Consider the following 12,469-nt stretch of genomic DNA (forward strand, 5'->3'; position numbering starts at 1 on the left):
TTTTCTTAATTTAATTGAACATTTTTAATTTCCTTATCCTCACAGCATTAAAAAATAAAGTTTATTCCAAAATCATAGGTTGAACATGTTCTTCCTCTTTTGAAGCGGGGGATTGGTATTCACCATGGTGGTTTACTTCCTATTTTGAAGGAAACTATTGAAATCCTCTTTTCTGAAGGATTGATAAAGGTATGATATTATATTTATTTATGATGCCTCAGAACTATGTTCTGTGAACTGTTTGGAATTTATATAGAACTCTGTTCATAGGCAGTTTTGTATATGTGTGTGTGTGTGTTTTTAATCAGTCATATGGCATGGCTCAAATGATAAACTTGATTTTTATTCCTAGTGTTATATTTCAGAAAATTTTACTTAGAAGTAAAAAAATAGTTTCCTTTTCTAGTCTTAAAGTAAGAAGTGGTAACACCATTAGATGTGATGTGGCATTTTGGAGAAGGAGCTATTTTTAATTATTTGACATGGGGGTTGATTCCATAAATGGTCTCCTTTCTACAAACAGATTAAAAGGAAGATCTTAGAGAAGACAAGGAGAATTTCTGATTAGAGTTAGGAAAAAGAGTTTTGAGGTTGTTCTATTTTAAGCCATAGAAAGTTTGGTTAAAAAAATTAAGTTTGTCTATACCCAGAAATGGATATTAAAAATGGGAAACAAGTTCAAAACAGTCATAAGGCTATATATGACCCAGATTACATTAGGTTTAAAATCAGATTCGAATGAAAAAAAATCATTGTTAGAGATTGTTATAGTTTGCTAGCTGCCAGTATGCAATATATTAGAGACAGAATGGCTTTTAAAAAGGGAAATTTAATAAATTGCTAGTTTACAGTTCTAAGGCTGAGAAAATGTCCCAATTAAAACAAGTCTATAGAAATGTGCAATCCAAGGCATCCAGTGAAAGATACCTTGGTTCAAGAAGGCCAGTGAAGTTCAGGGTTTCTCTCTGAAGTGAGAAGGCACATGGCAAACACAGTCAGGGTTTCTCTCCCATCTGGAAAGGTACGTAGTGAAAACGGTCAGGGTTCCTCTCTCATCTGGCATCCTCCAAACATGGCATCCTCTGTTACCTTCTCCTGGCTTCCTGTTTCATGAAGCTCCCCGGGAGGCATTTTCCTTCTTCTTCTCCAAAGGTCACAAGCTGGTGCACTCTTCTCCTGGCTGTATAATTCTGCTCTGCTGTCTCTTAATCGCTCATTCTCCAAAATATTTCCTCTTTTATGGAACTCCAGAAACTTATCAAGACCACCCAAATGGGTGGAGACATGTCATCATCTAATCCAGCTTAACAACCACTCTTGATTAAATCACATCTCCAGGGAGATGATTTAATTACAGATTCAGACATAACAGTGTTGAATAGGAAATATTCTTCCTTTACGAAATGGGATTTAGATGAAAACATGGCTTTTCTAGGGAACATACATCCTTTCAAACCAGCATAGAGAGTTATTATTAGAACTTCAGGACTAAGTAGAATATTTAAAAGAAATTTAGTCACCCTGAAAAAATCTACTTTGAAGTATTTTAGATTAAGAATTAGTCATTATTTGTATCTGAGTCATAGTAAGACCCTGTTGATCTTTTCTGGATATTGTATATTTGCTGAGTTCCACTTTTAAGGAATCTTTCTTTTTAAATATGTGATACTGTTTTTCTGTATATTCAAATAGAACACTTGTCCATAAATTATAAATGAAAGACCATCCTTTCCCTCCACATCCCAAAATATCCACTATCATACAAATGAATTCAGATATGGTTTATTTTTATCTTCCCTGTTGATAAAATTTAGAATTTAATAATAAAGTTACTTGTACATACGTCTTTGTGTGCTTTTACCACTTTTTTGTTAGGAAAGTGTTAGAAGTGAACTTAAAGAGCCAGTGATTCTGATCGCTTCTCAGAGATCCTAAAGTCAAAGTTGTCCCCCAAATGGCTGTATCATCAGTCAGGAAGCCAGGAAATTTCCACAGTTTGAAGTTTTGTTCATTAGGCAAGTAGTCTTCTCTCCAGTTACAACCCCTGGAAATTTAAGGACTATTTTCCCCAAATTAGTAAGTTTTTGTATTGTAAGGGACTTTAGATATTATTTCGTAAACTTATGTATAATAGATAGCACCTTTTAGGAATACCATGTTTTCTGTTTTATTTTTGTAAGGGGTAGTGAATGGCTAATTGAAAATGAAAAAGAATATGGTATATTTATTTTTATACTTGAAACTTATAAAACTAGTTTAAAGTATGTTTACATAATTATTCATTTATTTAGGCCTTGTTCGCCACAGAGACTTTTGCTATGGGAATTAACATGCCAGCTAGAACTGTTTTATTTACAAATGCCCGCAAATTTGATGGGAAAGATTTCCGATGGGTAAGTTAATATGTATATTGAAATGATTTTCATCTTTAATTGTTATACCTTAGGTAACTTTGGCTTATGTCATGAAACCATTTTAATGCTTTGTAACCAAATTTTAAATGGTTATAAAAATCGGAATCATTTAAGGTTTGTAATAATCTAGGGAAAAGATGATGATTATAGTAACATGATTTCTGGGCCATGGTAACCTTCATTAGAACCAGGAGTAGCGACACGTATGGTATACAGGGTGGTGTGGGGAAGGTCACTTAAGTTTGAAACCAGGTTATGTTGGTCCAGTGAGTAGTGGAAGTTTAGAGGTGGAGGAATAGGGAAAGTTAAATAAGTGGCTCTAAAATGGGCTTGAGAGTAACTCACTTAATTTATGTGTATGCATTTTCGCTTTCTTTAACCAAATGATAGCACTTGGGTCTTTATAGGTCACCATTTCATAGTTTAAAGATGAATAGATTTTCTGTTTCCCTTTGAGAAATAGTCTCCTTTCCACTCTAACTTTTAAACTGCTTTTATAGGGAAAAGGCCTCCATATTGTTGTTTATTCTGGGAGAGTGTCTACTCAGGAATTACCTTCTATTTTGCTAATCTTTGAGTTGCTCAGTCCCAGATACTCAAGAATTTGTACCTGAACAAGGTGGTCAAGATTAGACTTCAGATTCTCTAAAATCCTGTCTTTGAGAAAAAAAAAAACTCATCGAGGTGAGATGGAGATAGTGAATAAACGATTCACGAATGCTTTAAAATGTATTAAATCTATCTAGAATTATCTTTCCTTTCAAGTTTAAAGGATTTAAAGCATTCCTACTATGATAGCTGCAATTCTAGCTCTTGATGTAGTTTTTTTTTTCTTTTGGCAAGTGCTTTGTCTGGGAATCAAACTCAGTTCTCCCACATGGTGGGTAAGAATTCTACCATTGAGCTACCCTTGACCCTCCACCCTGATTTAGTTTTAATATTTAAAATAGGGGTTCTCAGTAAGTTTGCATGTACCTCTTTCCCAAGACAGAAGGAAAGAGAGAAAGTTGAAAGCATGGGTGAAATAGAGTATTGGGATAAAGAGTAAATCCTTAATCCAAAGATGAATAGTCTTTTCAGCAAACAGCAAACTTTAGCTATAAGCCTAGAAATATGGTAGGGATTAGGGAAACTAAAATTAAGAAGAAAATTGCTACTTTAGAGTCCATTTACTTTAAAGTAGTGGGTGGAAGTTAATAATTGTACTTACTTCTGATTGTAGGTCGAAGAGTACAGTGAAATGTTAGAGTAGATATTGTTTAATAGGATGTCACTTGTACATAAGGGTGTCAGGAAGTCTTCATTGAGAAGGCAGTCCCTAAACTGAGCAACAATAGATGGGTAACTACTAGCAAGACAGACAGTAGTGCATTCAGAGGAGTAAAAAACAGGTGGAGGAAGAAAATATTCTAGTTTGAGTCTCCAGGTGTGAGCCGAAGTCTGCATTTTCTGGCATTGCAGAAAAATTATAAATATGCAATTAATCCTTTTTTTGTCTTTGAAAGTGGTGATACTTTTCTACTTAGGAAAATGTTCTGGCAATAATTAATAATCATCAAAACACAGATAACAACCCATGGTGGAATTTAAAGGCAAGGTATTTTTCTTCATTTGTTTTATTTTTAAATGTTTGGACTACATAACAAAAGAGAAGCATAGGTATGGTAAGGCAATGCCTTTTCTCTAGAAATTTTTACATAGTCTTCAGGAATTTTCTGTAACCTGTAACCTTTTTAAGGTTGAGAAGGGCTAATCCACATAGAATATGATTTTAATTGTAAACCGTTGGAAGTATTTCATGTATGTCTTTTATTTTAATCTAATGTAAAATTTTTAGTTCTCCGTAATATGTCAGTTTAAAGTTCTTTAATTTCCTGAATACACTCGATGCTGCAAGAAAATAAGTAATGAATCTTTTTAACTTTACTTGCTCTCTGGTATCTCCTTGCCCATTTCTGAGAGTTACATAAACTTCAGGATAAGGGTAGGGCATGCTACAATGGATAATTACATTTAAGAAAGCAATCTTTTGTTGATGTTTCATAATCATAATTATAAAATTAAAGCATTGCAATGTGCCATAATCTAGTGATGTCCTTGGGTAGTCCTGTTGAAATTTTTCTGAACTGCCCTTTTGAAATGTTCTCTGATCTTTACAGGCATTTTTTAATTTTTGTTTATTTTTCAGGTCTCTTCTTCACTCCAGGTTGTCAGCTCTGTTTCTGATGCTGTTGCTATGCTTTCTGGTAGCATAGTGGTAGCATAGTGGCTCTTTGCTCTTCCTAAGTCATAGATTTCTTTTGAGAATCTGAAAGTTCTGAACCCTTGGCATAGGAGAAAAATGCACATGTACTTAAACTTTACCTAGTGTTCATGTGAATTCACTGCTACCCTGAAATCCTATACATGGAAAGATTACTAATCCTGCTCCAGTACGTTGCTTCTATTGAGAAAAAATCCACTAAACTCCAAGCTTATATATTGAGAATATGGGAGAGAATTGTGCTTTTAAAAAAACAACAAAAAAAATTAATTTTTAAAATTAATCTTTTTTTGCAGATTAAGAAAATTCGATATGATCAAGCCAAAACTTGTATTTAGTTGAGTTTGGGTTATTGTTTGCTTTCTTAGAGATTCCTGTTTTCCAGAATATCTCACTCAAAAGTATTTTTTTATGACTGCCAACTAGCCAGTGTATCCCTGTGGTTTGGTATATTTAAAAGTGTAAATTAATAGTAATTGGTCTAGTGTTGAAATTAAGTCATTTGGGAGCTAAAATTCAATTTTGTAACATGATTCTTAAGTGTTCAGCACTTTGTACTTTCAGTTAAACTCTTCTAAAAGTTAATGTTGTTTTTGTCATGTTTCCTTTCTTAGAATATATAACTTGTATTTGTACATTTTATAAGAAAATGTTTAAGAATATGTTTTTTTTACCTGGTTTTCTCCTAAGTTTAAAATCTTATGTTCATTCAGATTTCCTCTGGTGAATACATCCAGATGTCTGGTCGTGCTGGAAGAAGGGGAATGGATGATAGAGGAATTGTAATTCTTATGGTGGATGAAAAGATAAGTCCAACAATTGGCAAACAGCTACTTAAGGTAACTGAATTAAGACCCCTCACCAAAAGTTCTAGAAACACGTTTCAGGAGCCGCTTCAAAATTAGTTGTGTCAGTTCACATACCTTTCTAAGTAGATGAGAGTTAATTTATTAAACTCTCCGGACTTGTGGAGGTAGAAGAGTAATTGTCCACTATACTGATACCATGTGCCCTTCTTCTTTTTTCTGGTAGATGAACAACAACTCATATAACAGAGGGGCAGATATGGAGTTATCTTAAATTTGGAGGGCAAACTAAACATTTCTGTCCTTTCTGGCAATCCACACCCCTTCCACTGCATGGTGCAATAGTAAACTAACTCTGCAATCTATCATTCTAATTCCACCTATTTATGGGTTATATATATCCCAATCATAATTAAAATTTTAACTTTATTTAACACTAGCCTATTCATTTTAGTTGGTTAGTACTTATTTATAAGTATTTTGGGTGGACTAGAATTTTGATTTTTGTTTTATTTATTTTATTTTGAAGAACTTCTCAAGGAAGTTTCACCTAGGTGCTTTCCTTCTCTGTGTTGTAAGAAGTTATTAAACAAATTCTTAGGGAAAAATGGTTAATAAAATAGAAACTTAATACTTAACTAAAATCAGTAATAATTTCCAGCTCACTAGCTTTTTAATATAAAACTTCATAACATGTTAAGACATACTGAGGTCTGTATCTCTGAAATAAACTGTCCTGAATTTCTCTTTAAGACTTGGGAACTCTGTGGTGAATTTGAGGTATGGTGGGAAGCCTAGTATGCCAAAGTAAAAATAGGTAAAGGTGTATGTAAAGACAAAGCTTGCATCTGTGTTTTCATAGTGATCATATGGTGTCTTATTTTCCTTTTCAAAGATTAACACATGAAAATCTTTTTTTAAGCATCTCTATGACCTTAGTTCTTCATGGAATAAAATTACTTAACTGAAAATTTGTATATTTCTTCTTTTATTCAAATTGTGTCAGATAAAATAAACATTGCTTTTCTTTCCTTATACTCTGTGTATGGAAAGAAGAGAATCAGATTACCAGACTGTGGAAGGTAATGTTTTGATAACAGCCTCTGGTTCATTTAGTACATTTTTTTTCTTTCAGTTTACTTACTGTCTTTAGATTTGTTACCCTGTCAGTGTAAAGTTCTATAGTATTTATTTTTCATAGCTTTATTGAGGTATTTTCACATACTATACAATTCATCCATTTCCATGGCTTCTGGTATATTCACAGAGTTTTGAAACCATCACCACCATTAATTTTAGAACATTTTCATCACTTGAAATGAAACCCTGTATCCATTAACAGTCACTCCTCATTTCTTCCCAAACTCATCTCCAACCCTAAGCCCTAGGCAATCACTAGTCTGTTTTGTGTCTCTTTAGATTTGCCTGTTTTGGACATTTCATATAAATGGGATCATGCAATGTGTGGTCTTTTGTAACTGAATTTTTCTTGTGGTTTTACTATCATTAAAGACTTTATAGGGAATCCATTTGGTAAGAATAACAACAACTAATACTTAGAGAATGTTCCTACCGTATAATAAGTAAGAAAGAAATGCAGAGGTTAAATAATTTGCCCAAAGACATATTATTGTTAAAATCTTGCTTCTGAATTGTCTGGTTCAGAGTCTATGCTCCTTACTACCTTGTAGTACTGCTCTTCAGTACCTCAGAGCACAATAAAGGTTCAAATATATGATCCAGTACTGTTAAATATGTTCACAATTATGTTCACAATGTTGTGCTACCATCACCACCTTCTGTTACTGAAACTTTCCTATCAACCCTAATAGAAATTCCACATTTTAAGCACTAATTTCCCATTCTCTACCTCCACCCATCTCCTTGTAGACCCTTATTCTAGTTTCTGTCTGTGTGAATTTGCTTATTCTAATTATTTCTTATAAAAAAATACAATATGTGTTCCTTTATGCCTGGTTTATTTCATTCAATATGATGTCTTCAGAGTTCATCAGTGTTGGCCTATGTATCAGAACCTCATTCCTTTTTACAACTGAGTAATATACCATTCTGTGTATATACCATATTTTGCTTATCCATTCATATGTTGATGAACGCTTGACTTGCTTGTCTTTGACATTTATGAGTAATGTCACTATAAATATCTATGTGCAAAAATCTGTTTTAGTCCCTGCTTTCAATTCTTTGGAATATGTACCTAGAAGTGGGATAGAAACGTCATGTGGTAATTCTGTTCTTAACTTTCTGAGGAGCTACCCAACTGTCTTCCACAGCAGGTGCACCATTTTATATTCCACCAATAATGAATGAGTACCTATTCTCCACATCCTCTCCAATAGTTGTTTTCATAGGTGTGAAATGTTATCTTGTGATTTTCGTTTGCATTTCCTTCCTGACTAATGATGTCAAGCACCTTTTCATGTGCTTTTTGCCCTTTTGCACATCTTTGGAGAAATGTCTATTCAAGTCTTTTGCCCATTTTTAAATTTGGCTGTCTGTCTTTTTTTTATTGAGTTGTAGGATTTCTTTTATATGTTCTGGATATTAAACCTTTATGAGATATGTGGTTTCCAAATATTTTCTCCCATTATGTAGGTTCTTTTTACTTTAATGAAATCGTTTTGATGCACATAAATTTTAAATTTTGGTTAGTCCCATTTATCTATTTTTTAATATTTTGTTACTCATGCTTTGGATGAAAAATCTAAGAAACCATTGCCTAGTATAAAGTCCTAAAGATGCTTCCATTGTTTTCTTCTATGAGTTTTATAATTCTGATTGTAATATTTAGTTCCTTGATACATTTTGAGGTGATTTTGTATATGGTATGAGGTAGGGGTCCACTTCATTCTTTTGCATATGGACATCCTGTTTCCCCAGTTCCATTTGTTGAAGAGACTGTTCTTTCCCAATGTGGATTGACTCCACATTGCACTGGGGAGGGGTTTAGAGAAGACCTGGCAAGAGCATCGCAAGCTGTTTTCTTTTCATTCTGCTTTTTCTTAATTTGGCCCTTGCCCAGTTACTGCAACCTTCACTGTTTTTTTGGAGTTTTGGTGAAGATGACTTTGCCAGTTGGTCAAAGATTGTGTGGGTGGACGGCACCCTGGGGCATCTTATCCCACTAACCTAGAAGTCAGCAAGTAATAAGACTTAAATGAATAGAAAGCCTGAATATTTAAAGTTATATTCTGAAATGAAAATTAAAATACATTGCTTACTCATTTTTACCTTTTATGTAGAAATGAATTCATATACTTTGTACATTAATAAAAAATTCAGATCTCTTTGTCATATTTGATCATTTTTCCATTTGTTGGGTTAAGCAGTCAGTCATAGCCAGAAACATGGCAAAATACATGCCGTTCATTGCTTGTTGGCTAAAGAATATTGGCAGAATTTTCATCACCTCAACACACATATATATTTATATATTTGGGCATGTGTTTAATTCATATTAAAATCTTGAATTTTAAATATTTTAATAATTTTTCCTTTTTTTTTAGTATGCTGGTGTATTAAAGAGCAATATGAAACCTATTCAGATTTTCCAGTTCTGATACTGCAATTAGAGTCTTATTGTTTATCTAATACCTTCTAATTCATAACATTTAAATTATTGAATAGCTGTGTCAACTGTTAGCTCAAATGGAACTGGACACAAGATAGCAGTTTCGTTTTTTGATATACTTAATATAGTATAAGAGCCAAAAATTAGATTCAGTATAACTTTTGCCCAAATCAGAAGTTTAGTCAGCAGGAAAGTATGTTAAAAGCCTTCCAAAAAGAGTGGTAAATGCATCTTTTTTTCCTTTGGCAGTTGAGAGATATTTTGCATTTCTGCAGTATAATCAGAATAAATATTATTCAAGTATAGTGCCCATATTTTCAACAGAAAGTACTTAGAAATAAAAATATAGTACTTTGAGTAAATGTACTCAATTAATTAATATTAATTTATATAATTATATTAATAATATATATGTTTACAAAATTAATGATCTAAATTAATAATATATAAATACATATACAAATAAAACCATTTCTATAATTTCTGAATTGATGAGTATATTAGTTTCCTAGCTACTAAAACAAATACAGAAAAGAAGAAAGAAAGAAATATAGTGCCTTGAGTAAATAGGAATTTATTAGGTCACAGTTTCAGAGGGTAGAGGACTTGCTTTGCTTCTTCCTGTGGTTGGTATCTTCTGACTGGCTGGCAGTCTTTGTGGTTCCTGGCTTTTCTGTTACATGAGAGTTGACATGACAATGTCATCTCCTTTCTTGCCCATGCTCTATTTACTTCCTCTTCTGGCTGCTCCATGCGGCTTATTTCCCTGTGGCCTTCTCTAAAGGAATTAGGGCCCATCCTGATTCAGTTGAGCCACACCTAAACTCATCAGAAGGTCCTATTTATAATGAGCTCCTACTTACAGGAAAGGATTAAGAACATGTTTTTATGGGGGTCATTGCTCCAGTGAAATCAACTAACTGGTTTCTTAGCATACATAAAATACTAGTTCTAGGAGACTACAGGTTTTCTGCTTTTGGTTAGTGGTATGCTCTTTTCAACAGTGAACCACATTGTTGATGGCTAAGAGTAATGACACTGATTTGTAGGATAACTAATTTTGTCCTTGCTGGTTGTTTAAATTCTTTGAAATTTTAGGAAGAATACATCTATGTTTTTAACGTTAGCTCTGTGAGATACTGAAAATAACTACTTATGGACCATTTTTGGAAAGAAGTAGACCAACATTTGTCAGTTTCTTCATTTTTTTTACTTTTATGGTTCATAATGCAAAAATACTTAGACTAGCATTTTTTCAATTACTTGTCTGAATGAACTATAGATTCTAAAATGCAAGTGATCATTAGAAGTAGAACAGCATTGAAAAGGTAATAATACAAAAATTACCATAGGAAATTGATTTGTTTGGTTCTCTCAATCTTAACTTTCAACAAGCAATTTGGCTATCAAAAGAATCCTTGAATGTTTGTCTAGAAGTTAAGTTAGTAAATAATCTTTACTTAAAATTGGTTTCCTCCAGTGAGTAGAAAAGTATTTGCAAAGTCCCCTTCGGGAATGGTGAGAACGGGGGAAAACTCAACTTCCCCAAGTTGAATTCTTGATATTCTCACAAGCAGTGTGGGCAACCAGAGCTATAGGCTGAGCTTCAGTCTTGGGGTTTGTTCATATGAAACTTAACCCCCCAGGGGATAGGTCAAGCCTACTTAAAATTAGGCCTAAGAGTCACCCCTAGGAAAACCTCTTTTGTTGCTCAGCTGTGGCCTCTCTCTCCAGCCAACACAGCAAGCAAACTCACCACCCTTCCCCTGTCTACGTGGGACATGACTCCCAGGGGTGTGGATCTTCCTGGCAACGTGGGACAGAAATCCCAGAATGAGCTGAGATTTAGCATCAAGGGATTGAGAAAAACTCTAGAATGAGCTGAGACCCAGCATCAAGGGATTGAGAAAACCTTCTTGACTGAAAGGGGGAAGAGTGAAATGAGACAAAGTGTCAATGGCTGAGAGATTCCAAACAGAGTCGAAAGGTTATCCTGGAGGTTATTCTTATGCATTAAGTAGATATCATCTTGTTAACCAAGATGTAATGGAGAAGCTGGAGGAAACTGCCTGGAAGTGTAGAGCTGTGTTCCAGTAGCCATGTTTCTTGATGATGATTGAATAATGATATAGCTTTCACAATGTGACTGTTTGATTGTGAAAACCTTGTGTCTGATGCTCATTTTATCTACCTTATCAACAGATAAGAGGAACATATGGAATAAAAATAAATAATAGGGGGAACAAATGTTAAAATAGATTTAGTTTGAAATGCTAGTGATAAATGAAAGTGAGGGGTAAGGGGTATGGTATGTATAATCTTTTTTTTCCCTCTGTTATCATTTTATTTTCTTTTTCTGTTGTCTTTTTATTTCTTTTTCTGAACCGATTCAAATGTTCTAAGAAATGATGACTGTGCAACTATGTGATGATATTGAAAATTACTGATTATATATGTAGAACAGAATAATATGTTAATATTTTTGTTTGTTCTTGATTTTTTAATTAATAAATAATTTTAAAAATAAAAAAATTGGTTGCCTTTCTCCTTCCTTATAAATTTCATAAGGTTGGCTGGCGATAAAGACTTTTGTAATCAATTTAAATTTCAATACAATTTAAATACATAAAATTTGAAAAGTATTTTACCAACATATGAGTTTCTCTATTTTTAGTAGTAGGATTTGACCACTGACATGTTTAACCTGAGCAATCCTCTTCATTTTTGAGTCTCTGTTTCTTACTAAATGGAGATGATAAAAATGGAGACATCCTTGTTACGAATGTTGTGAATTAAGGATTTATTATTTCATGCACTCTGTTCATTGTTTGGCACATGCTAAATCTTTAGTAGGTGATGACCATTTTTGAATTTGGAGACTATTTGCAAATATACATAGAACAGAAAGTGAATAGTAAGCACTATATGACTCAGTACTAGAATAAGTTATTCTGAACAATACCAATTCAGGGACATTTCAGATGATTGTGCTAAAATAAGTTATTCTGAAGAATATTAATTCAGGGAAGTTTGCTATGTTTGTAGACTTAAACTGATGGCTTAGTGCTTTATGAAAGAAATGAAGCCCCAAAGGATGAAGTGAGGAGGAAGGATTGCATTTTGATTTCCAGGGCTGAAGAACAAGAAAGATATTTTAGGAAAGAAAAGGGGCTTTAGAATCAAGAATTGACATGTTGTATTTGGGGACCCTAGTTTTGCGATAACAAAGAATGTGTGTGTGCGTATATGTAGGTATGAGGGAAAATTTATTTATTTGTGTTTTGTTGATTGCTAAATTAGATATTCACATCTGAGCCTGTGTTTTTTGAATTTTTTTTTGAACCCAACTCTTTGCATGCTATAAATTTTATATCCTGTCCAGTGCATAGTACTT

General features: G+C 33.5%; 1 protein-coding gene across 2 annotated transcripts in view; it reads left to right on the forward strand.

Moving 5' to 3' along the window:
• Positions 1-12,469, forward strand: part of MTREX (Mtr4 exosome RNA helicase) — a 164,428-nt gene that overhangs the window by 77,243 nt on the left and 74,716 nt on the right. For both annotated transcript variants that reach the window (XM_077117151.1, XM_077117152.1), the window contains 3 exons: positions 79-189; positions 2,292-2,393; positions 5,391-5,516. In XM_077117151.1, the coding sequence (XP_076973266.1) occupies positions 79-189; positions 2,292-2,393; positions 5,391-5,516 (339 nt within the window). The remainder of the gene's footprint in view (positions 1-78; positions 190-2,291; positions 2,394-5,390; positions 5,517-12,469) is intronic.

The sequence above is a fragment of the Tamandua tetradactyla genome, chromosome 9 (genome assembly GCF_023851605.1).
Source record: "Tamandua tetradactyla isolate mTamTet1 chromosome 9, mTamTet1.pri, whole genome shotgun sequence".
In the NCBI taxonomy this organism is placed as follows: Eukaryota; Metazoa; Chordata; class Mammalia; order Pilosa; family Myrmecophagidae; genus Tamandua; species Tamandua tetradactyla.